The sequence below is a fragment of the Genypterus blacodes genome, unplaced genomic scaffold, assembly GCF_046128005.1.
Source record: "Genypterus blacodes isolate CSIRO-AG114 ecotype Tasmania unplaced genomic scaffold, CSIRO-AGI_Gbla_v1 ptg000044l_1, whole genome shotgun sequence".
Lineage (NCBI taxonomy): Eukaryota > Metazoa > Chordata > Actinopteri > Ophidiiformes > Ophidiidae > Genypterus > Genypterus blacodes.
Genome location: NW_027466857.1, coordinates 1093992 through 1115576, shown reverse-complemented (window position 1 = coordinate 1115576; position 21585 = coordinate 1093992). Strand labels below are relative to the sequence as shown.

Genomic DNA, 21585 nt, shown 5'->3' with positions numbered 1-21585 from the left:
AAAAAGACAACAGAAAACATTTAAAACAACGTAAAAAAAAAAAAACAGCAGCTCGGCAAATAATTAAATTAGAAATACACTAAATTAAATAAATTTCCAAAATAAAAAACTAAATTGAATACTTTTTTTTTTTTTTGCAATTTGTTTTTATTGAAGCAAACATTGTACATGACATTGCGCATACAGTTGTGGGGTATTTTAGAGATAATTTTTATATAGATAGAGGGGAAAGAGGAGAGAGGGAGATAGAGAGAAAAAAGGAAGGTTGTATATCACTACTATTGTTGTTGTTGTTAAACTTTATAGGCAGACGGTAGAGTACAAGTAGATTGGAATTGCAATGATGTCATAGGGTAAATACAGTTTTTCCAGGATGATGTCAAACAGCAACGTAGGCTAGTACAAACAGCATTTCATTGGCTTGTACCTGTACTTTGCTCAATGACAATAAAGTTTAATCTAATAGAATTGGTTAAGCTCCTATTTCTGGATGCACATGACCACAGAGATGGAAATGAAACTAGCACCCTGTCAGCAACATTGCATGTATTTACTTGCATGTATGTACTTGCATTCTTGCACTTTTTCATTATTGCACTAGTTGGGTGATTTCTGATTTCTGATTTCTGGGTCTTGTTCTTTCATGCTGTACTGTAACTGTTGCACAGTAATTTCCCTCCGGATAATAAAATTTCATCTTATCTTATTTACTCATATTCAACAACAATAACCACAATTCCCTAAACATGTATAATGTCATTTAAAAGTCTTCAGTAGAAGATCACAATAACTCTAAACTCTAGATACTTTTCTTTGCATGATGTTTGTATGTATTGAATCAAATAAATGATATGTGCATTTATAGGATATATACTGTATATATGTTGTATTAGCTTTCTGTGTGTGATGGTGTGTTCAAGCTCACTAACACAGTCACAGTGTATATATTAAACAGAGAAATTAAGTCAAATTTTAACTCGTGAGATTAGTAATAATAAATGTTATCACATATTAATATTCAAAGTATTGATCAATACTCCCTAGCAGTAGGTGGCAGTAAAGCACTTAATGTTCTTCACAGAAGAAGAAAAGGACCGGAGCAGTCCTCCCTCATTGGTTAACAGCTGACCAATAGAAAGCTGACAGGAGATGGTCTTGGGTTTCGACGGCGGCGTGAGAGTGCAGCAGAATGTTTGGAAAACTTTTATTTCTCCTGTTTCTACTGCTAGTTTTCCACGACTATACATCAGATGCGACGAAGAAAAAAGAGGTAACACGCCCAAACTGATCAAGCAAACAGAAGTTGTAAACGAGAAAACTTAAACGAAAATTTCCAAGTTTATTATCCGTTCTGATCTTGGAGAAATAAGCTAGCTAACAGAGCTGTCAATGAGCTAGTATAGTCTGTAAAAGAGAGACGTCGCTGGAACGAAGATCGAATTCATAAGTGGAAACAAATATTTACTCAATTTCCGAGTCATATGGCTCGCAGTTTAAATGCGTGTGGAGGCTGTACATGTTAAAGACCACACCAAGTGTTGCTAAAGTTGAAACATGTCCATGTCGACTCGGTCACTAAGAAGTTGGTTCAACTCTAGCCATGTCTGAATCCGTATATTTATTGTTACGTTGCTGAAGTTTGTGTTTCTACAGATAAACAGATTGATTGTGAGATAACATGCAAATTAGCAGCTAATGTCCGTGTTGTTATTAGCCGAAAAATCCTAACTCGTCGGCCACTCCAAAGTGGAGCCGGAGGAGGGATGGTCTGATTTTACTCAACAATAAAGGCCCTGTCACACCGGGTTCCACAGGGTCTCACCGAAATCACACATTGGTAAACAAAGCCGTTTGCTATTTGGTAGCGTCGCTGCAGCTTAAGTTCTCGGCGGGCAGGGCGGTGATAAAGGTCAGCCAGTCAGATACCCGTACACGCAAAAAAAACAATGTGTAATGATGATCGAACACACTGTCCACATACGGAATGATACTGTCACTACAAACGGAACACTACGTGATAAGCGAGATAGAGAGAGAATTGGAGAGAATTTTAATGATTGCCTGCGTATAAACCCAATGGCAGAATCGAGAACACATGCACTCTTGGCACCATTCATATTGAAGACTACTCTGGCCTCATTTAGTCTGACCTTGATATCTTCATCAGTCCCTCTACTAATACTCACAATTCTTCCCACACTTTGCACAAATGATGTCGTTTCCTCCAGGATGTTGTCCCTCATTGTGATGGGTGTGTTGTTGGTGCACTTGACCATTATTATGGAGATCTTTTCTCCATTGCAGTTCTTACATGACAGAATGTGCTATCAATAGTGTTGTATTGTCTTGGTTGGACGTGGACAGGCGTGAGGTCCTCCATAGGCTTTCATTGTTTCTTAGGTGGTCAAGTCAATTGCCAACAGGAACAGTAAAGGTGCCACCAAACAGCCCTGTATCTAGTCCTGGTGTTGATGAAGTAGCCCGATTATTTACAGTTTTGTTCTTGTTCAAAACATTTTTAAAATAACCTGATGCTCTCCATTCTTCAATTTTGGGGGCACATTTTCCCAGTTTTATAGTGGGTTGACATTAAAATGACATGGTTGAGTAATATACACAAATGAACATCTCTAATTTACATATAAAATTAATTGAGTGATGCCAGTTCAATTCAGACTTAATTTTCTTTATTTTAATTGTACAGGCTGTAATAACCAACTGACAGCTGGTCACATAATACAAATTTACCGTGGACTGCCAGTTCAGCTTCTTCGGGCAGGATTACTTCCCTTCGTTTTTCTCCTTTTTCCATCTCCGTGTCGCTCCCCTTTTTATGCTCTTTTTCTCCCACCACAGCCTATGATGCGATCTGAAGCTGCTTGCACTGTTGTATGATGTCATCCTGTAAAAAGCTGTACCTACTAGGTCATCAAACTAACGCTGATGTAATCTAAAGCTCTCCAACCACACTACTTCTATGTAACCGTATGCCCGCGGCCCATTGGCCATGGGCTATTGGCTGTTGCCCTGTTTGTTATCCTTATGTCTTAATTTACATGAACATTTCACAGTCTAAATACATACATAATCCGTATATGGCATGTGCTACACACATGGACCCAACTAACAGAAATGACAATGTGGCCTCATTAATATGACTTTGGCACTGAACTAAACTATTCCCCACTATCAATGCTAGTACTGTATACATTACATTACATTACATTACGATCATTTAGCAGACGCTTTTATCCAAAGCGACTTACAATAAGTGTGTTCAACAAAGGTAGATAAAAGAACTTCAGGTCACAAGAAATCGTAAGCGCATTTCCTTCCTAAACCAACAGCTAAGAGCATAACTAGAGCTAGAGTAGAAGTGCAATAAGTTAGGTACTATGATGAATGAGAAAAAAAAGGACAGATTAGAAAACAAGAGCATCAGAAGAGCTAGGACAGAGTAGGTGATGTCCTAAGAGGGAGGATCCGGGTAGTGTTTCTTGAAGAGATGGGTCTTCAGCCTGCGGCGAAAGATGGGCAGCGACTCCGCTGTCCTGACATCAGTCGGGAGATCATTCCACCACTGAGGTGTATACACAACCCGACTCTACAGGTCACCGTCCCCTTGTCCCCTCATTCATTTTGTCCACATGTGTATCACATTCCCAAGATTCCAATCAACATTTCTTTTCTTTTTTCCCTTCTCTCTCATTTTTTCCCTTTTCTCTATATAAAAAAAAACATTCTCCGAAATGTCTCATGACTACATGCTTATTGTCATGTCAAATACTTTTTTCAATAAAAAGATTAAAAAAAAATTATTATTCACTTCGCTATGTTGTATCCCTGCATAAGAATAGATCGATGTGGAGTGGCTCTTAATGTTCACCACTGTCTGATCTATTTTTTGTTTTGTTTTTTGAATTGTCCAGAGTCTGCTGTCAGAGAAGGTGACTCAGATGATGGAGTGGACCTCCAAGCGTTCGGTCATCAGGATGAATGGAGATAAATTCCGTCGCTTCGTCAAGAGTCATCCCCGAAACTACTCGGTCGTCATCATGTTTACAGCTCTGCAGCCACAGAGACAGTGTGGTGTCTGTAGGTAAGAAGCAGCAGACATGTTGTTATTCCTGTTCCACCAAATGGAGGTGAAGTAAGATTGATTGATGATGTGGAATTGTTGTAGCTCTGAAATATTATATTGAACTCTTACCTGTGACTTGAATGTAACTTGATATTCCAGACAAGCTGACGAGGAGTTTCAGGTGTTGGCTAACTCTTGGCGATATTCGTCTGCCTTCACCAATAAAGTCTTCTTTGCATGTGTGGACTTTGATGAAGGATCAGATGTCTTTCAGATGGTGAGAATTTCCTGTTGCAAGACTGATTGATTGATATTGTCATTCAAATTTTTATCTCTGCATTGCAGAATAGTTTGCAAAAAGTAAGAGATAAATAACCGATTGTCAAATTATATCTTAAATGTGAAAAAACGTTTAACTACTCATAAAGCCATATATAAATCTGATTTTCACATTTGGTATGTCTTAACTGTATTGCTGTGTTTTTATTTTGCAGCTCAATATGAATTCTGCGCCAACTTTCATCCATTTCCCACACAAAGGGAAACTTCGTAGGACTGACACCTATGACCTGCAGGTCAGAGGTTTTGCAGCCGAGCAGCTGGCCAGATGGGTGGCAGATAGGACTGATGTGCATGTAAGTCAAATGATTATTTTAAGTTTATTAATAAGTTATTTACCCTACATTTACATTGACAAGCCCAGGGGCCTCAATGGCGTGTGCAAAGAACAAAAATTATATATAAATCCATGCACACGCATATTTTTATGCAAGTCCCGTTTAACCATGGAAAAGTAGCGTATCAGCCGCTCACGCCACTGCTCATCCGCTCTCTGAGGGTTTCCAAATGGAGTTATAATTCACTTGTTTGAATTGAAATTATTTGAGCCACAGGAATTAAACATTTGAACAATAAATAGATCAATTATGGAGGTAAGTTGTGTTAAACTACAGACATTCTCACATAAACACACCTACATTTACACTGTCTGTGTGGCTGTTTGCTCTGTCCTAGTGGCTCTGTCTTAGAAATGATGACACTGTGTAATGACTGTGGGTAGAATCACTATGAAATCTAGCTTCAAATCCCTGCCTGTCCAGCGGTGTCGCCAGATCCTCCTTGTTTCTAAAATGTGTGTCTGCATTGGTAAGAGTTTCGATACCACTGCACATATCCTCCCGTAGAGTTTGTCTTAATGAATCCCAATATTTGCTTGGAGAATGCTGTACGCGTGTTTCAAACCCTGTTTTGTAAATGTGAAATATGTCTGGAACCTCTTCTAGTGGTCCTAAAGTTTGTCTTGACATAAGTTTTTAAACAAGCTGAAGGTAACTTTCATTAAAGTCCAAGATTCATGAGAACTTACAGAGGTTAGTATTCTATCTCAAATTCAAACCACCCAAAATGCTCAGTTCCATCATACCAGTCAATAGCTATGTTTATATAGATCAAACTAGTCCATTTTCAATCATGCAGGCATATCTGTGCCCTTGAAACTCTCATGTACGTTTTAAATACTGGTATTAACCATTTTTGCGATGATGATTGTCACTCCACCAACAAAGAGAAAACAATCGCTGTTGAAATGTTGTTGCAGTTTGTGCAGGCCAACCTTCATGCCTGATAGCTCATGCTAGTGTGCCAGTGCACATCTGTCCACCTTATATGGGACGAAGAATGACTTTGAATGAATTGGCAATTATACATTTTTCCAGATCCGTGTTATTCGTCCTCCAAACTACGCTGGACCACTCCTCCTTGGCTTCCTCCTGGCTGTGATTGGAGGATTGGCATACCTACGCAGACACAACTTGGAATTCCTTTTCAACAAGAAAGTCTGGGCCTTCTCTGCACTGGTAACACGCACGCACGCACGCACGCACGCACGCACGCACGCACGCACGCACGCACGCACGCACGCACGCACGCACGCACGCACGCACGCACTCACGCGCACACATACACACACACACAATAGCCCAGTTTGTTGCTGAGACGCACATCGTTCTGCTCTTCAGTATCTTTCAACCATGTACAAACATGGTTGGAAAAAAACGTTTTGAACTTCATCAGGCAGTTCAAAAAGTCGCGTGGGCACCTTGGCACTTGAAAGCCACTGGACTTCAGTGTGCAGAAGAAGCTGCTGGTGGCCGCTTCCCATCTCGGTGCATAATATGGCAAACAGGCGAGATTGCAGCGGGTGACATTTTTGATGAAATTTGATGCCGAGTGACATAATGAGCTCAGGATTTTCACAGGTTATGTCAAGCACCTTTTAAGACCTTAAATCCCCTCAGGATTAAAATGTTTTTCAAGGATGGGAATGATGTGGTTGACAAGCACCACAGTTTGAGGTTTGAGGATGTATAACATTGACAGTTGTTGTCATGATTGAGTGTGTAAATTATTAGATGAGTTTTTAGCAGCAGAAGATGAGAAGATACGCTTTTTTTTTTAATGACTCAGACAACACATCGGCGATGACAAATTAATTCAATGTTATGGGTGATTGTCACAATAGGTTTTAATGTCAAAGATGATCTATCACACTTGAGCTTGAGGTTAATGCATCGCAGACTTAAAACTAGACAATTACATAGAGCTGGGCAATATGACTCGAAATTGATTTCACAATTATTCCAAACTTCTACCTTGATTACAATTAATGAATGATTATTTACACAATTTACATGTGTAAATAACTCCAACATTTAATTTAAATTGGTGGCGTTATCTTTGTTCGCTGAAATAGTTTTTTCATTGTTTACATCTTACTTACCTTTACCTTACCTTTTGTTCGGTGTTGGAGTGAACGCGGGTCGGGAGGTATGTGACTGAGCGTGATCTAGTATTGTTTTAAGGGGATGGTGTTTCTATCATGCCCACTAATCACATTGTATACTGTATATAGGCGCGTAATCTTTTGTACTTTATGTAGGTTCTTGCAAAATCATAAAAAATGCTGTTCAAGTTGTGGTTTAAACCTTCACTTTATTTAATAAATAGCACATTTAATTTCTCTACCCTTATTTGAAAAAGACAAGCTGTTCATTCTATTCCAGACAATGCTTAGCAGCGGTATACAGATTAATGATAACATACGATTACATGTTTGAGATCGTTGTTGAGAGATAGTGATATTAATATTTTATTGTTGTGTGTATACTGATGTGTTTTCATCTGTATATTACAGTGTTTTGTCCTGATCATGACTTCAGGCCAGATGTGGAACCACATCAGAGGGCCACCATATGCCCACAAGAACCCCAGTACTGGACAAGTGGTAAGAGTGAATGCCCCTATGTACTTAGAAAGAAGTCTAAACTATGAAAAAGACTGTCGGAGAACGCAGCCCACAGTAAATCTCTCAAGAGCTGCCCTTTGATAAGTGGTACGAACATCACACTGCTGCGTTGGGGCCAGTGGGCAGAGCACAACCAATTTGAGTGACTAGATTAAGTTAACTGCATGATAATTGAAGTACTCTAATCATTTGCTTGTAAGAGCTCTTTTAAGGCTCCGTGTGAAAATACTTGATCCATTAATGTAATGTTCTGTCTGTGCAGTGCCTCCTACTGATTTGTGAAAAACCAAGCTATTCCTACATTTACCACAATGCCTAGTGAAAAAAATGTCTGTAATAATAATAGGATTTCATTATCCAAATTTGAAAGGGTAATGAACTGTCTCCATTTTTGAGTCAGACATGTACTGTTGGACAGTGCATTTTGTTGTTCAGAGTATGGCGCAACAACTGTCTCCTGCAAACTGAGATAACATCAATCTTGTAAGTTTCATGGTTCCATGTCCCAAGTGATTACATGTGTCATCAACAAGATTCATAAAGTTTCGTATGTGTTTTAGTAACTAAGCAAATTAGGATATTCTGGTGTTTCATGCTGTGACTTTCATAGCAGATTTTGTCCAAATCATCAGAGACTTGGAGATCAACTCCCTAAGGGAATATTTGGATTGGCGACCAAATATTTCATCACAAATCTGTCATCTGATAACTTTCATCTGTGACAAACAAAAATCTACAAGAGGCTTTACTCGGACATTACAGTAATGAGGTTGTAGCATCACACAAGACACACAGTCTTTCATAAAACCAAATTATGAGAGACTCATTCGCATATTCAAAGGAAATTGATTTGACTTTTATTTATATTCTAATATTGCTCATAATAAAACAGATGGTGTCATTTAGTTGTGTGTATAAATGGCTAAATTAGAGCTACCAAAGATAATTAAATGTAATTATAGATAAATAATAATTACAGAGATTGTTTATAAGATTCAGAAGTTATCTATTATGACATGTTGCTCTTCATCAGAGTTTTAACATGCATTTTCACATTCACTGGCTGTAATGCTATCTAACTATACTAACACTATGTCTTGTGTTTTCAGAGTTACATCCATGGCAGCAGTCAGGCCCAGTTTGTTGCTGAGACGCACATCGTTCTGCTCTTCAGTATCTTTCAACCATGTACAAGCTCGCACCTTTGCTGACACCACACAGTAAACACAGTATATAGGATGATAAAGGCTGTTCCATCCAAAATCTGTCGGTGAGAAAGACGGCATGGTGATGGCTAAAATGCCTTCTGTGTTCTTGTGTAAACCCTCAGAACAAGTGTTTAAAATTGTTCTGTCTAATAAGTTGAGTTTGTAGGTTGAAATTATTTGATGGGTTCTTCCCTGGAACATGTCCAACCTGCCCACATAGTTAAAACAAAATTGGTTTACGACTTTCTGAATAAACTTACCTCACCTCTTAGGCAGATGTAATTGTGCAGCTTGGTGAAAATACCTGTTTGGGTGTGCAAAGAGTGTGCTGGGCCCTAAACCATTTTTTCCCTCAAGAAGGTCTACAAAGCTGACCTGACAGATGACTGATCTCATACATGGACAGCAGTGCACATGCATATATATTGCTTGTCAACCTTAACTTTCATGTCAGATGCTGCTGTTACCATGGGAATGGTGCTTTTGTGTGAAGCTGCTACTTCTGACTTGGACATTGGAAAGAGGAAGAGTATGTATACACATTTATACACATTTCTTTTGTTCTAAGCCCTCGATGTTAGTACCTTTTCAAAAGTTCAAAGCATTGCTTTTCTCTAAAAACTCTTAAGGCTGGGCATGTACCGTTTTGCAATTGTGTACGCCGACCAAACAAGATTTATTCAAGATATACACTACCGTTCAAAAGTTTGGAATAATTCTTTAGAAAACTTAGAAACTGCTTTTTAAGGAAGCAATACAACTGGCCTTCTTTGGGTTACATGAGTATACGGAGCGGCATTTATTGGTTAAATTACGGTCTCGAAATGGCCAGAAAGAAAGGGCATTCGTCAGTGTACCGTTTTGTTTTGAAAAATGAAAGCTATCCCATGTGAGTAATTGCCGACAAACTGAACATATCAAAGCTGTACACCCTCTTCACAGAACAGCGCAACCTGGTTCTCACCAGGATAGAAGGATAAAGAGGTCAGTCTCCAAATTCATAAACAGAGGCCGCACAGGTCCTCAGGTCTCAGGTACTTATACAGCTGCCATCTGTCTTAAAAGGTTTCTGCAAAGCACCAGTCTCATCTTCAACAGTGAGGGGGCCATATCTGAGAGTCTAAAAGGAAAAGATTAAAATGGGAAAAAGAACAACACACAAAAGTGTTATGTATAGTGGAATGTAAGTTTGAGGTGTTTGGATCACAGAGAGGAACATTTGAACTAATGAAATGAATCTGGAGGACTGTGTGATCCTTCAAGCATGGTGGAGGAAATGGCATGCATGATGATGGTTAAGTCAAGTCAATTTTATTTGTATAGCCCAATATCACATACAATGTCTCAAACCGCTTTACAGACCCACGACATCAGGAAAATTCCTGTCCTCGCCCAAAGCTTTCTAGTAAGAGGGATTATACAAAGGTATAAAAAAGCACGAAGTGCAGTAAACACAGCCAACAAACAAAGCCCTGAACTAAACCTGGCTTATCATGCTCTTGCAAATGCCCATTGGTGAGTTACCAATTAGCAGTATACTGAAAAGAAGTGCTTCAGACTAGAGGATGACACGGGAGTGGATTTTCACTCCTGTCCCGTCCCACTCCCACAGAAAAAAATCTTGTCCCGTCCCAATCACGTGATTAACAGTAAAATTGACTCCCATCCCGCGGGAATCCCGTGACCTGTGGGATTCCCGGAAAAATGTCAGCCTCTACTTCAGACTGGATTTAACCACTTCTAGGGAGCCTGCGTCTTTAAATAGTGCAGGAAGTGCATTCCTCATCTTGACCTTTCGGATGACAAGCAGGCCTGCTTGCTGAGATCTTAAGGATCATGCAGGAATGTAAGTGGTAAGAAGGTCAGAAAGATACACTGGAGCCAGGCAATGTAGTATCTTATAGCTAAGAAGTAAGAGGTCAAGAGACATTCCTTCTCCATTAATAGCGACAGTAGAACTGGTGTGATGTGATCAAATCTACTGTACAAGTTTTAGTTAAGAGTCTTGCTGCAGTGTTTTGAACAAGCTGCAGTTTTTCAGAGCAGAGGAGCTTGAGCTCCTAGCCAGAGAGGAGGACATTACAAGCAGTCAATTGGTGTTCTGTCTGGAATGGATTGGCCACTGCAGACACTTCCTCTCAACCAGATCGAGCTGTATGTAGCTGTTGTGGGAGGAGCTTGACCATATTGTACGAAAAAACTGGCCATTGAGCCAAATTGATTTGGTGCTCCAGGAAGCATGGGGTGAAACCGGGGGAGATTGCCTCAACAAATTGACAGCTACAATGCCAAAGGCCCGCTGGCTGTAAATGAAGGATTATTGGATGAAAGCAAAGTTCGAAGCACTAAATTGTTATCACAAGTTGAAATCATTATTTCTTCTACCTTGTCACTGTCTTGACTAATTATAAACTTTTGAACGGTAGTGTACGCACCTGTTTGTTCCATGAGTCCAAAATCCATGTTTATGTGCCACAGTTTGTAAAAAAGAATATGAACAGTGTATTTATCAAGAGGAAGAATCTCTTGTAGCAGCAGAAATCTCCACCAAATATTTTTTTAGCTGCTGTTTTGACTTGTCTGGAGAAATAAAAAAAAGCTTCAGTTCATTAATATTTCTGGGATTTTTGCATGAATAGCTCTCCTCAGATCATAAAACAATTTCCATTGGTTCCTATAAAAATCTGATCCAAGACACGATTTAAAAAAACAAAAACAAAAACAAAAAACAATCTAGCTGTCCGGGCCCTAATGCATCGAATCAGCCTCTTGAAAGATCTTGGTGTTTTGCTACAAACCATGCTGGGCATTTCTGCTGTGAGTTTTGACTTTTGTCACAACCGTCCTAATAAAACATCGGCCTAATTTGTTGTTCCATGAGACATTACTGCAGGTAATCCTGTGAATGTTTAAATGGTTTATGTTGTATGAGCTTTATCATTCATAAAAGGGGATTTAGTGTGTCTATTATCACACCCTGGATGAAGATCAGACCAGACATGACCAGTAATTTATACAGAAATCCATGTGATTCCGCATTAACTAAAGTGTGTGTGTGTGTGTCTCTCACTCTCTCCCTCTCAGTAATGTGTGTAGCAGGTGTTGGTCTTGTGATGCTATTCTTCAGCTGGCTGTTGTCCATTTTCAGAGCAAAGTATCATGGATACCCATACAGGTAGAGACATATGTGCTTGCATACATTATGCTGTAAAGTTGCATTCCATTTTCTGTTTTTGGTGTCCATTGGTTATAAATGTTGCATCTCTTACAGCTTCCTCATGAGTTAGAGCTGGCCAAGCATCGCCCAGCTCCACAGAAAGTAAGAACTTCTCTACAGGAAATTCCCCAAAGTGCCTTCTACAAGGGTTCTGCTGCAGCTAAGGAGCCGGCAAAAACAAGCCACAAATTTATTTGTTCAGCCAAGATTTTTCTTAGTTGTTAAAGCAAAAGCAGCTGTAGAAAAACACGTTTGCCTTAAAAAAAAAAAAAAACCTCATCAATTTGACTGAAAGATTGATAAAAGTTTGTTGAGTAAATTGACAATTCTAAAGGTATTGGCACCATTATTCACCACCCTTTCCTGTTATGACTTGGTGGAACAGTCAATTTAAGCATTTGGATCAAGTGGTGCAGAGTAGCTTCATGCTTGTGTTAAATTGAAAGCCTTAAATTTGGGTATTTTTAATTCCAAACATTTGGGGAAAATGTCTTCCTATCAACTGTTGCTTGCAGAAGTGCTCACCTTAGTCAGTACTTTTGGAGAGGGAGCATGCTGTTAATGTTTAGTTCAAAGCAGTGAAAGTGGATGACGTTAAGTTAGGTTCTCCATCGCGTTCGCATTTTCACAGTGGGCTGCTCCAGTTTCCACATTGTCTGAAGAAGAACATTTGAAATGTCTTCACCACTGATTAAAGTCCAGTGTTGAGTTTTTAACTTCTTACAGTAGCAGCTATGATTGAAATGAACCTGTTGACAGCTGTAATTGTCTGGTTGACCAGAGTTTATATAGAAAGATCAGCCGCTACACACAGGCTCCAAATCATCTTCAAAATAAACTGAAGCAGGTAAAAAAATATACTGAATAAAAACGTGATTTAAAAAATAACAGGCAATGCTAAAGGAATTTGTTGATTTTTAATTGTTTTACTTGCTTTGTGTAACTATGTTGCCCATCATCTTTGGGTTCATTCATTTTCTTTTCGTTTTTAAATGTTCCTTTTTTGTTTTGTCATGTTATCTTAATCTTGTCACATTAGTCACAGATAATGTACCTGCGAATAACTGGATAAAGACATTAGTTTGATTGATTCTACCTCAGCCCAGGTGTCAGTCTGTATGGTATTTTGGATTTTCTTTTTGACCGTTGGCATGCGGTTATTTTTTATTTGTGAACATAGTAAAGAAAAGATAATGTCATCGGTAATGGTACACATGAAGAAGAAACATACTATATCATTTTCTTTAAACCTGTGAACGCTGCCACACCAACCTTCACACAACCTATCCTGGCTTATTGGGAGAGAAGAGATTATACATAACAGACAACTGCACCATGTATTAAGCATGCCTCTGACAGAGCTTGCAAGCCTGTTAAGGGTGATATTAAAAAGTTGCCATTTGTGGAAAAAGTTATCACTATGTCCTCATTGTTTTGATTTTCTCAAATTTTCTCAAAATGATCTCATTAAGCCACTGTAACTAGGAGTAGATGAGGTCTGGCTAGTAAGATTAAAGATTAGCAATGATTTCTTTCTTTTTGCATAGTTTAAACGAACTGGCTCATCTAGGGTCCAAATCACTGATCCACAATGTCTGTGATGGAAGACATGATATTAAAGTAAACTAAAATTATGTAACCATGGGGAGAAGAACAACATATGGCTTAAATGATGATTCATACATCTATCACATTTGTCCTTTACCTCTGCGTACATTTCAGATAGTCTCACTTTAGGAAAATGGACCCAATGATATTAAACAACCCACACCCGTGCTGAAAAAGTGGAATCCAAAAATGAGGGAGGAAACATGAAGGAGAAATGATATCAAACTCTGCCTCAAGATTAAGACACCTCTTAAACAGATATCAATAAATATCTATAAATAGATCAGATGCACATTCTTGATCCAGCCTTGTTATAGCAGATGGGTGTCTTGAGTGTCTAAGAAGAAATGGTGCATGATCAGATTTATAAAATTGAGTAATCAGAGGAAACTACACCTGTTGAGACTATTATCTATGAAGAAATAGTCCATTCATGAATATGATTGATGTACCTGTGAGAAAGAGAACGTCTTGGCTGAGGGATTACCAAATCTGGAAGGGTCCTCATCAAACCACTCTGGGTCATGAAATCAGTCAGACATAGCTGATTGGGATTGAGTGTGAGGATTAGAACAATCTTACATTGAGTCAATCACACAATTCAACAAATGGATGAGATATATTATATATAAGTTATCTATTAGAGAATTCAATATCATCAAAGTTGGGTACATCGACCTTTACCAGTAACACTTTGTTTTGCATTAATGTACTGAAAGGTATCTGCCAGTTGTATCCGCAATAGGAGCAGTAGATGAAAATTGTTTATTAGTTGAGGTAGCAACTCCTCTAGATTTAGAATTGAAATTGCAGTGACATTAATGGCTCAGTCACAAGGTGTCCTCTAAATATATTCTGTAAATTACAAGTGCTCTAAATATTTGTGTAAACATTTGCCTTAATGTGTGTTTAATGGGTGTGTCATCACCATATTTGATCAATCATAATTCCCTGAGATATTAAAGTGCCCAGAATACCATTGAGCATTTATGTGTCTTTCTTTATCTTTGGATGTGAGAGAAGGCTCAAAGTATCTGGCAAAGTAGATGGCAGTGTTAAGAGTCTACTACTACCACACACTTCATCCAGTGGACCATTTGTAAATATGTATTATATGGTGGCTAACCAAATTATGCTCATGCAGCATATAGAGGGAAGTGGTACAGCAGTGCCGGTAGGGAAACAAAGCTTTATTTCAATAGTTCTGCCTTTTATTCATGTAACACTAATAAATTATTTTGCTGCCATAGGCACATCGCACACATCTGAAACCTCTTTGTATCTGAGGGTCTGTGACTCCTGCTTAAAATCCACAGACTAGTTACACAAAATCGGTGAAAGATCTGCTTCAAAGGTACAAAATCATAGTGATCAGAGAATACAACAGCAAGTTCCAGTTCCAGTTCCAGCAAGTTCGGCAGTTCATGAAGCCAGATGGTGGCAGCAGGTACCCAAGGCAAAACATACCATTTATTTACAAAAGCAGTCAGGTGTAAAAGGGCTCTGAGAACGTGTGAGTAATGTGCTCTTAAAACAGGGATATGCCAGATATAATGGAATTGGGTAACTAATTACAGGAGAGGCCTGAGAGAGAGAGATTTATTAAATTTCAACAAAAATATAAACGTTAATTTAAAATTCGCCTCTATGTGCCCAAACTCATTTGGCCTTCCCATTTCATTTTTGACCCGTGGGGGGCAGTGATGCTCCTTAATCTTAGTGCAATCCAATGCGAATCTAAGAGAAGAAGACGACAAAGCTTGGTTGTGCGACAAGATGGCGGAAACAGAGAAGACATCCGTTGCCCAACAGCAACAAAACGCAGACACAGAATCCCCGAAATTATCCGAAATGCTCGATCGAGGGTGGCGGCTGTACGAAGAAGTAGACACCACGGAGGAACCACTTGGATCTAACAGTATCCAAGTTAAAGTGAAACGTGGAATTCGTATGTTGGAGGAGGCTTCCATGATGGTGGCTCAGTTAGTCCTTTTCAGTCACAATGAGGAGCTGGAGGAGATAGCGACGGCCGACCTCAAATATCTGCTGCTGCCTGCACTGTTAGGAGCTCTGTGTATGAAACAAACGAGTCGAGAGAAGCGTTTAGATATCGTCCAGACGTCTCGGGCCTACTTTATGGATTTCCTGAGTCGGTGTAAGGACTACAATGTATCACAGTTTGAACTCCCTAAGTCCACAAATGACAGCAGTGCAACCGACGAGGCTTCAGAAAATGGAACTTCTATGGCCAAGGTAAACAGTTTATATATTCAACCATGGTAAACAGTTATGAGTCAGTTCATATTGGATAATGAAAAGTACAGAAAACGGCTGTGTTAAATTGCGTAAGTATCAATGGAAGGGTGGTGAACCTACTGTGTAACACTTATCAACGTGCTCTACTAAATCTGTGAACGCTTTGGAATAACTTAATATTTTTGCATCCGGGCCGCCCTTAGCCAAATTGGTATGGAGACACAATTCTATCATAATTCAATAGCGAGGTGTGTCAATCTAAGGGCTGAAGTCTGTGATTGATCAGCCCTCGCATTCCAAATGTCTCTTCTTGCACATAAAACTCAACTCTGAATGCATCTCCTTGAATTGAGTGTTCACCCAAAATATACCCAAATATAGAAGTGATAATAAATAATTTAATTGTAGCATTTAGCAGGCAGACAATTTTCTTGAATTAGTATCACAGGGGTCTTCAATCTTCTAATCAACCTTCCTCTGCTGTATGACATCATTGTGTGTGCTGCACTGAACAAGTGTGGCACACCCTTTTGAGAAAAGCACGGCAATCAAGCTTTTTTTGTAGCTCTGAATGATATTTCTATACTTCTCAGCTGGTAGTTTGTTCCTCTCCCAGTGTCATTATGGTGATGGAGGGGACCTGACATAAGACTCAGGCGGAGCTTTCAGTTATTGGACAGTGTGTTTTCTTCCAGAATACGTTGATGATCTTCCGATGTCATTGTGCCTGTGCCCTTAATTTACATGTGAAGTTAATTTCAAGTCAAGTTTATTTGTATAGCCCAATATCACATACAATGTCTCAAAGGTCTTTACAGACCCACAACATCAGGAAAATTCCCGACCCAGCCCAAAGGTCTCAAGGAAGATGAGCAAAAACTCCAGAGAAAACCTAGATGGATAAGGAAAAAAGAGGTCTGGTGAGGCCCAGGGTGGACAGTGGACATCAGGAGACATAGGGAGTAAGGTGAGAAGGATGGAGAGACAAAATCAGCTAATGTGCCCAATCCTCTACTATACGCACTAAGTCTAACTGGGCCCAGAGTTCAACCTGGGTTGGCTAATCACTTTCTGCAAGTAGTAGACTGCGCCTCTTGCCCATTTAGCAGTTATCATAATTTTCTGAAAAAAGGGTGCGTTTTTAAGCGGGATTTTAAAGCTTCTAGAGAGCCTGCCTTGGTGCAGGAAGTGTGTTTCAGAGCAAAGGAGCGCGATACGAAAATGCTCTATTACCAAAGGTTTTTGTCTTGACCTTCGGAATGACAAGCAGGCCTGCCTGCTGGGATCTTAAAGGTTGGGCGGGAGCGTACCTGGAAATGAGGCTAGATAGATACACACACAGGAGTTAGGTTATGTAGTATTTTATAAGTAAGAAGTAATAGCCTTAAGTCGGCCCTGGCACTGACGGGAAGCCAGTATAGCGACACTAGATCCGATGTAATATGGTTAAATCTCCGAGTTCTCGTTAGTAGTCTTGCTGCAGTGTTTTGAACAAGCTGCAGTTTCTTAAGGGCAGAGGAGTTCAAACCTGAGAAGAGAACATTACAGTAATCCAGTCCGGAGGTGACAAAGGCGTGAATTAGGGTTTCAGCATCCGCTTTGCTAAGAAATGGTCCGATTCTGGCTATATTACGGATATGGGAATAAGCAACTCTTGTAACGTTGGTAATATGGCTGCTGAAAGTTAGTATCAATAATGTATACTGCTCATTATACTGCTCATTACTATTATGATATTCAAGTGCAAAATGAACCATTTTGTGTGACTACTCTACACATTGATCCTTAGTTTTTGTATTTTAAGTGGTGGGAGTCCCTCTGCTTGACTTACACAGTACCTAAGTTTATAAATTGTGTTTTATCGTGAAACCAAACTAGTACCCCACCACAGACAGTGTAAACAATACAACATCAAATATATTCAAATATAAACTTACAAATTGTTTTGCTGGGCCTTTACAGACAGTGAAGTGATGCACCGAGGTTTTGTGCTCGTAAAATGAGAGAAAAGCTGCATGAGTTCAATGTGCTTCTTTGGCATATGGAGTTAAGGGCATGCTGATGTGAAGCTGCACAAAAGTTGCGTCAAAGGTAGTTGTGTCCTGTCTTTGAAAAGTTGGTGTTATCTGCGTCGAGGCACATCAGCTGCTGTCAGTCTAAGGAGGAGAGTGTTAATGATAAGAAGATCGATCTGCTGCTGCTTGTTTGTCATCTTTTACGCGCCTGGCAATAACAGCATTTATGACTTATGACATTCACTCATTTACTTGAAAAAGCACAATGGAACACCCTCAAAGTCAGAGTCCATGTTTCTTTTGTGTCAGTCAACATGGCAGCACCCTTTGAATCAATAAATATAACAATAACTTGAAATGAGAACTTGATTTGAATTTAACATTTCTAAAAAAACACAGACTAATGAAAATGATTGAGAGAGAGAATCTTGTGAAATTAAATTCACATTTGAATTATGTGTGACATAAACAGAGAAGTGTCAATGAACGTGCTACGTAGTCTTTCTCACTAAATATACCACTAAATTGAAGACATGCGGTGTCGCAACAAATTGCATCCTGGGCGGTACATTTATGTAATGGCTAGTAAATCTGGCCCCAAATCTTCACTTCGCGCATCCTACATCTCAGGCTCATCAACTACTGTAAGCACTTACCCTAGCAAATGGCGCAGCGCCTGTAAGGAATTTTTGTCAAACCAGCTTATGTGAACAAGACCAAGGTCTATTGAGCTTCCTTCATAGTACAGGCCCCAGGTTCACAATTTGTCCACACAAATATTTTGGATTTGTCACAGAACATTTCCTCCTTGGTTTCAGCATTCAGTGCAGTATTGCGACATCTGATCTTCAGGCACAGTGTAGGTAACCAAATTCTGCTTGATGATAATCAACGTCATTGTTGGTGATGATTTTAAGGCCGTATTCTGAACTAGCTTGTTTGGAGCCCTTATTCTGAAACCGGGATTGTTTTCCCCCCTAGATCTTATTATTTGTGCATATGTGAACACCACAATTGTACTCTGGTCCAGACTAAATCCAACGGCCCGAAACTCCCTAGAGAGGGCAGCGCAATCGCTCAATGGAGCGCTGCATTTGCAGTGAGATTGCAACCGACTCAATAAAGTGATGGAACTCACCTACTGTACTGCATATGCTATGAAAAATAATTTGATTATAATGCCTAGGTTTACAAGTATTATAGATATCTAACCAAGCTTACCAGGTGTGTCTTAGGAAGAGAAATGTTGGGTCGTTGTTGAAGTTTGGTGAATATGTGGTTGAATGCGTTTATCAAAGAATCATTTCTAACAGGTGGCTTGAGGCAGTACTTATTCTGATTAGAAACAACTACTAGGGCTGCACCTAACAATTAATTTACAGATTATTTTTTTGATTAGTCAATCAATCGACAAACTATTTTTTATTACGCATTAATTAATTAAGTAAACCTACCTTATGTAATCAATCTCTCAAACACTTCTCAACACTTTACTGCTACCTACCTACTGTGATACCTATGACTGTGATTGACAGGTGGATAATATGCCATCTCCTTGCTGCTCCCCTAAGAACCCAAACCCTAACTTGCTTGAACGTTGTACACGCATTGCAATTAAACAAATCTTTCTCATTCCAGCCTTCCATCCCATGTTCATCAGATTTGGTTTCCATGGCAGCACAGAGACAGGTCAAGATTGAGCAATACCGTAAGAAGAAGGAGCTGGAAGCCAGACTATCAGATGCCAAGAGAGCTGTGGAATGTGGAGAAGCTGATGAAGAAGTTAGTCGGGATTTCTACCTACTCAATGTGCAGAAATGGCTCGCTGTTTGTTTGGAGGAGGTTAACAGCATCGACCAGGAAATTGAGATTTTGAAGAGGATGGGTAACCTGAACCACGCAGCTATTGAGCAACCGTCTCGGCCAACCAGGACTCCTTCTAAACCCTTCATCCTCACCAAGAATGCTTTACAGGTAAGGCAATCAAAAAATCAGTGCTTTGCAGCGTTTGGTCCCTAAACATGCGAGCAAGCCTGCACAAATCACCCACACTAACTCCCACAGAGTGCTTTATTTGCAAGGACCTTTGCTCATACAGTATGGTTGAAAACACTGGTAACCGTAACATACTACACACCTGTAATTTGGTTTTAAGAATGAAGACCATTTACAGAACTTGCGTGCTGAGGGAGCATCTCAGACAGCGTACAACAGGCTTTTAAGCTAACTGAACTTGATTGGGGGCAGGGACTGAATGATATTGCATTAATGTAGGTGGATAGATGGCATCACTAAATGCGTCAAGTACTGACGTTAATGTAATAGTAAGTAATTGATGTTAATGAGGTGGAGCAGGAGATGAGTAGAAAGCTCAGCCCGGCAGGTGCTCAATGTGACATATATATACAGATGATGGCCCAATGTAAGCAGTGTTTGAGGGTGTAATTGTCCTTCTCCTATTGTGTATCTCGTTGTGAGACTGTGATTAATGAACTTCACAGGCACAGGTGTTTGGAGCTGGTTACCCCAGTCTGCCCACCATGACTGTGGATGACTGGTATGAACAACACAAACAACGGGGACTCCTGCCTGACCAGGGACTACCTAGGAGTGTTGCTGTTGAGGATGATTGTGATGCCAAGGAATGTGAAGAAGAAGAAAAAGAGAAAAAGATTGAAAATGATGACGAGGAGGCTCTGCAGAAAGCTAGAGACTGGAATGACTGGAAAGACGATCATCGAAGGGGTTATGGAAATCGACATCACATGGGCTAGTGCTGCCCAACAACATCAAAATTCTGATATTGAAAAACTGTTCTAATGAGAATGTCAAAACAGCAAGCTAATTAAATCCCAAACACAAAATAACAGCATAAGCCAAGCCAAGTTGCTGTAGGTTGATTACTCAATTGCAGTTAGTTATTAATGAGTTGGTCTCTACACTTGTCTTCATGTTGCATTTGCTGTTCAGGAATGTATAAAGGTGGTTACAACAGCACCATTTTATTTCAGTTTTTGAATAAATCAATATGAAAATAAATGGATTGAATTGAACCCATCCATGATAGTAATGCACTGTATCTACTACTTCTGCGTGTCTACACCGTACAACAGTATCATTTCAAAATAATAAAAAAAATCCAAAAAGCCTGTGTGCATTATTAGATATTTCCTGAAAACTAATGTTGAACTCAAAACTCATTGTGGTTGTATCACTTTTTGTTTGTGGCTTTGCGACCTTCATTTCTTTATGACGTATAGCTTCAGTGGGGTTGACCAGAAATCCAATATGGCCCAAATCATATCAGCCATACAGTATACTGTAACAATGAAAGTGGATGACTCACAGTTTCAGCTGTACAGGACAGAGGACGAGTGGGTGAGTGGTTTGGCGATGTCAATGTTGTGAACAGAGTGGCTCAGAGTTAAGGGCCACTCATATTAGGCGTTATTGTATGGGCAGCCATACCAATTCTTCGAAAATGTCATGTCAAATGCTTGCCGGATGTCTTGATACAAAAAGGGTGGGTGGGGGGAGAGAGATTAAAGAAAGAAATGCTGACTGGGACCTGTGGAATGTGATACACACGTTGACAAAGTGTATAAGGAGATGGGGGGGACGGTGACCCGGGCCAATGACCTGTACAGTGGGGTTGATTATAACAGCGCTGTTGGAGATAAATAGTTTGTGAGGCCACATTATCCCACTTCTGCTAGTTTAGTCTGTGTGTGTAGCACGTTAACATATCCAGAATTATTATTAATTTTTTTTTAATGTTTTTTTTTTCTGGTGGGAGAAAAAGAGCAAAAAAACAGCAAGGGTTGTCTTTTTCTTTTCTTTGTACATGTATTGAAGAGGAGCGGGAGAATATTCCACAGGCTACAATCAACAATCAC

At 39.6% G+C, this 21585-nt stretch overlaps 2 protein-coding genes across 2 annotated transcripts; both read left to right on the top strand.

Annotated features, from left to right (window-relative positions):
- Positions 1–1130: 1130 nt before the first annotated feature.
- Positions 1131–13225, top strand: magt1 (magnesium transporter 1). Its single transcript, XM_076149235.1, has 10 exons — positions 1131–1270; positions 3930–4099; positions 4241–4358; positions 4576–4716; positions 5797–5937; positions 7275–7364; positions 8495–8558; positions 9048–9122; positions 11678–11768; positions 11865–13225. The coding sequence occupies exons 1-10, from the start codon at positions 1190–1192 to the stop codon at positions 11878–11880; spliced, it is 987 nt and encodes a 328-aa protein (XP_076005350.1). The 5' UTR covers positions 1131–1189; the 3' UTR covers positions 11881–13225.
- Positions 13226–15156: 1931 nt separating this feature from the next.
- Positions 15157–20507, top strand: igbp1 (immunoglobulin (CD79A) binding protein 1). The gene is made up of 3 exons (XM_076149233.1): positions 15157–15671; positions 19328–19663; positions 20191–20507. The coding sequence occupies exons 1-3, from the start codon at positions 15195–15197 to the stop codon at positions 20461–20463; spliced, it is 1086 nt and encodes a 361-aa protein (XP_076005348.1). The 5' UTR covers positions 15157–15194; the 3' UTR covers positions 20464–20507.
- The last annotated feature ends 1078 nt before the right edge of the window (positions 20508–21585 follow it).

Bases quoted from the DNA above. Each gene is read 5' to 3' on its own strand.
- magt1 (XM_076149235.1), top strand. From the start codon at position 1,190: ATGTTTGGAAAACTTTTATTTCTCCTGTTTCTACTGCTAGTTTTCCAC. The intron at 4,359-4,575 runs GTGAGAATTTCC...TTTATTTTGCAG, and splicing joins GATCAGATGTCTTTCAGATG to CTCAATATGAATTCTGCGCC. The intron at 9,123-11,677 runs GTATGTATACAC...TCTCCCTCTCAG, and splicing joins GGACATTGGAAAGAGGAAGA to TAATGTGTGTAGCAGGTGTT.
- igbp1 (XM_076149233.1), top strand. From the start codon at position 15,195: ATGGCGGAAACAGAGAAGACATCCGTTGCCCAACAGCAACAAAACGCA. The intron at 15,672-19,327 runs GTAAACAGTTTA...TTCTCATTCCAG, and splicing joins ATGGAACTTCTATGGCCAAG to CCTTCCATCCCATGTTCATC. The intron at 19,664-20,190 runs GTAAGGCAATCA...TGAACTTCACAG, and splicing joins TCACCAAGAATGCTTTACAG to GCACAGGTGTTTGGAGCTGG.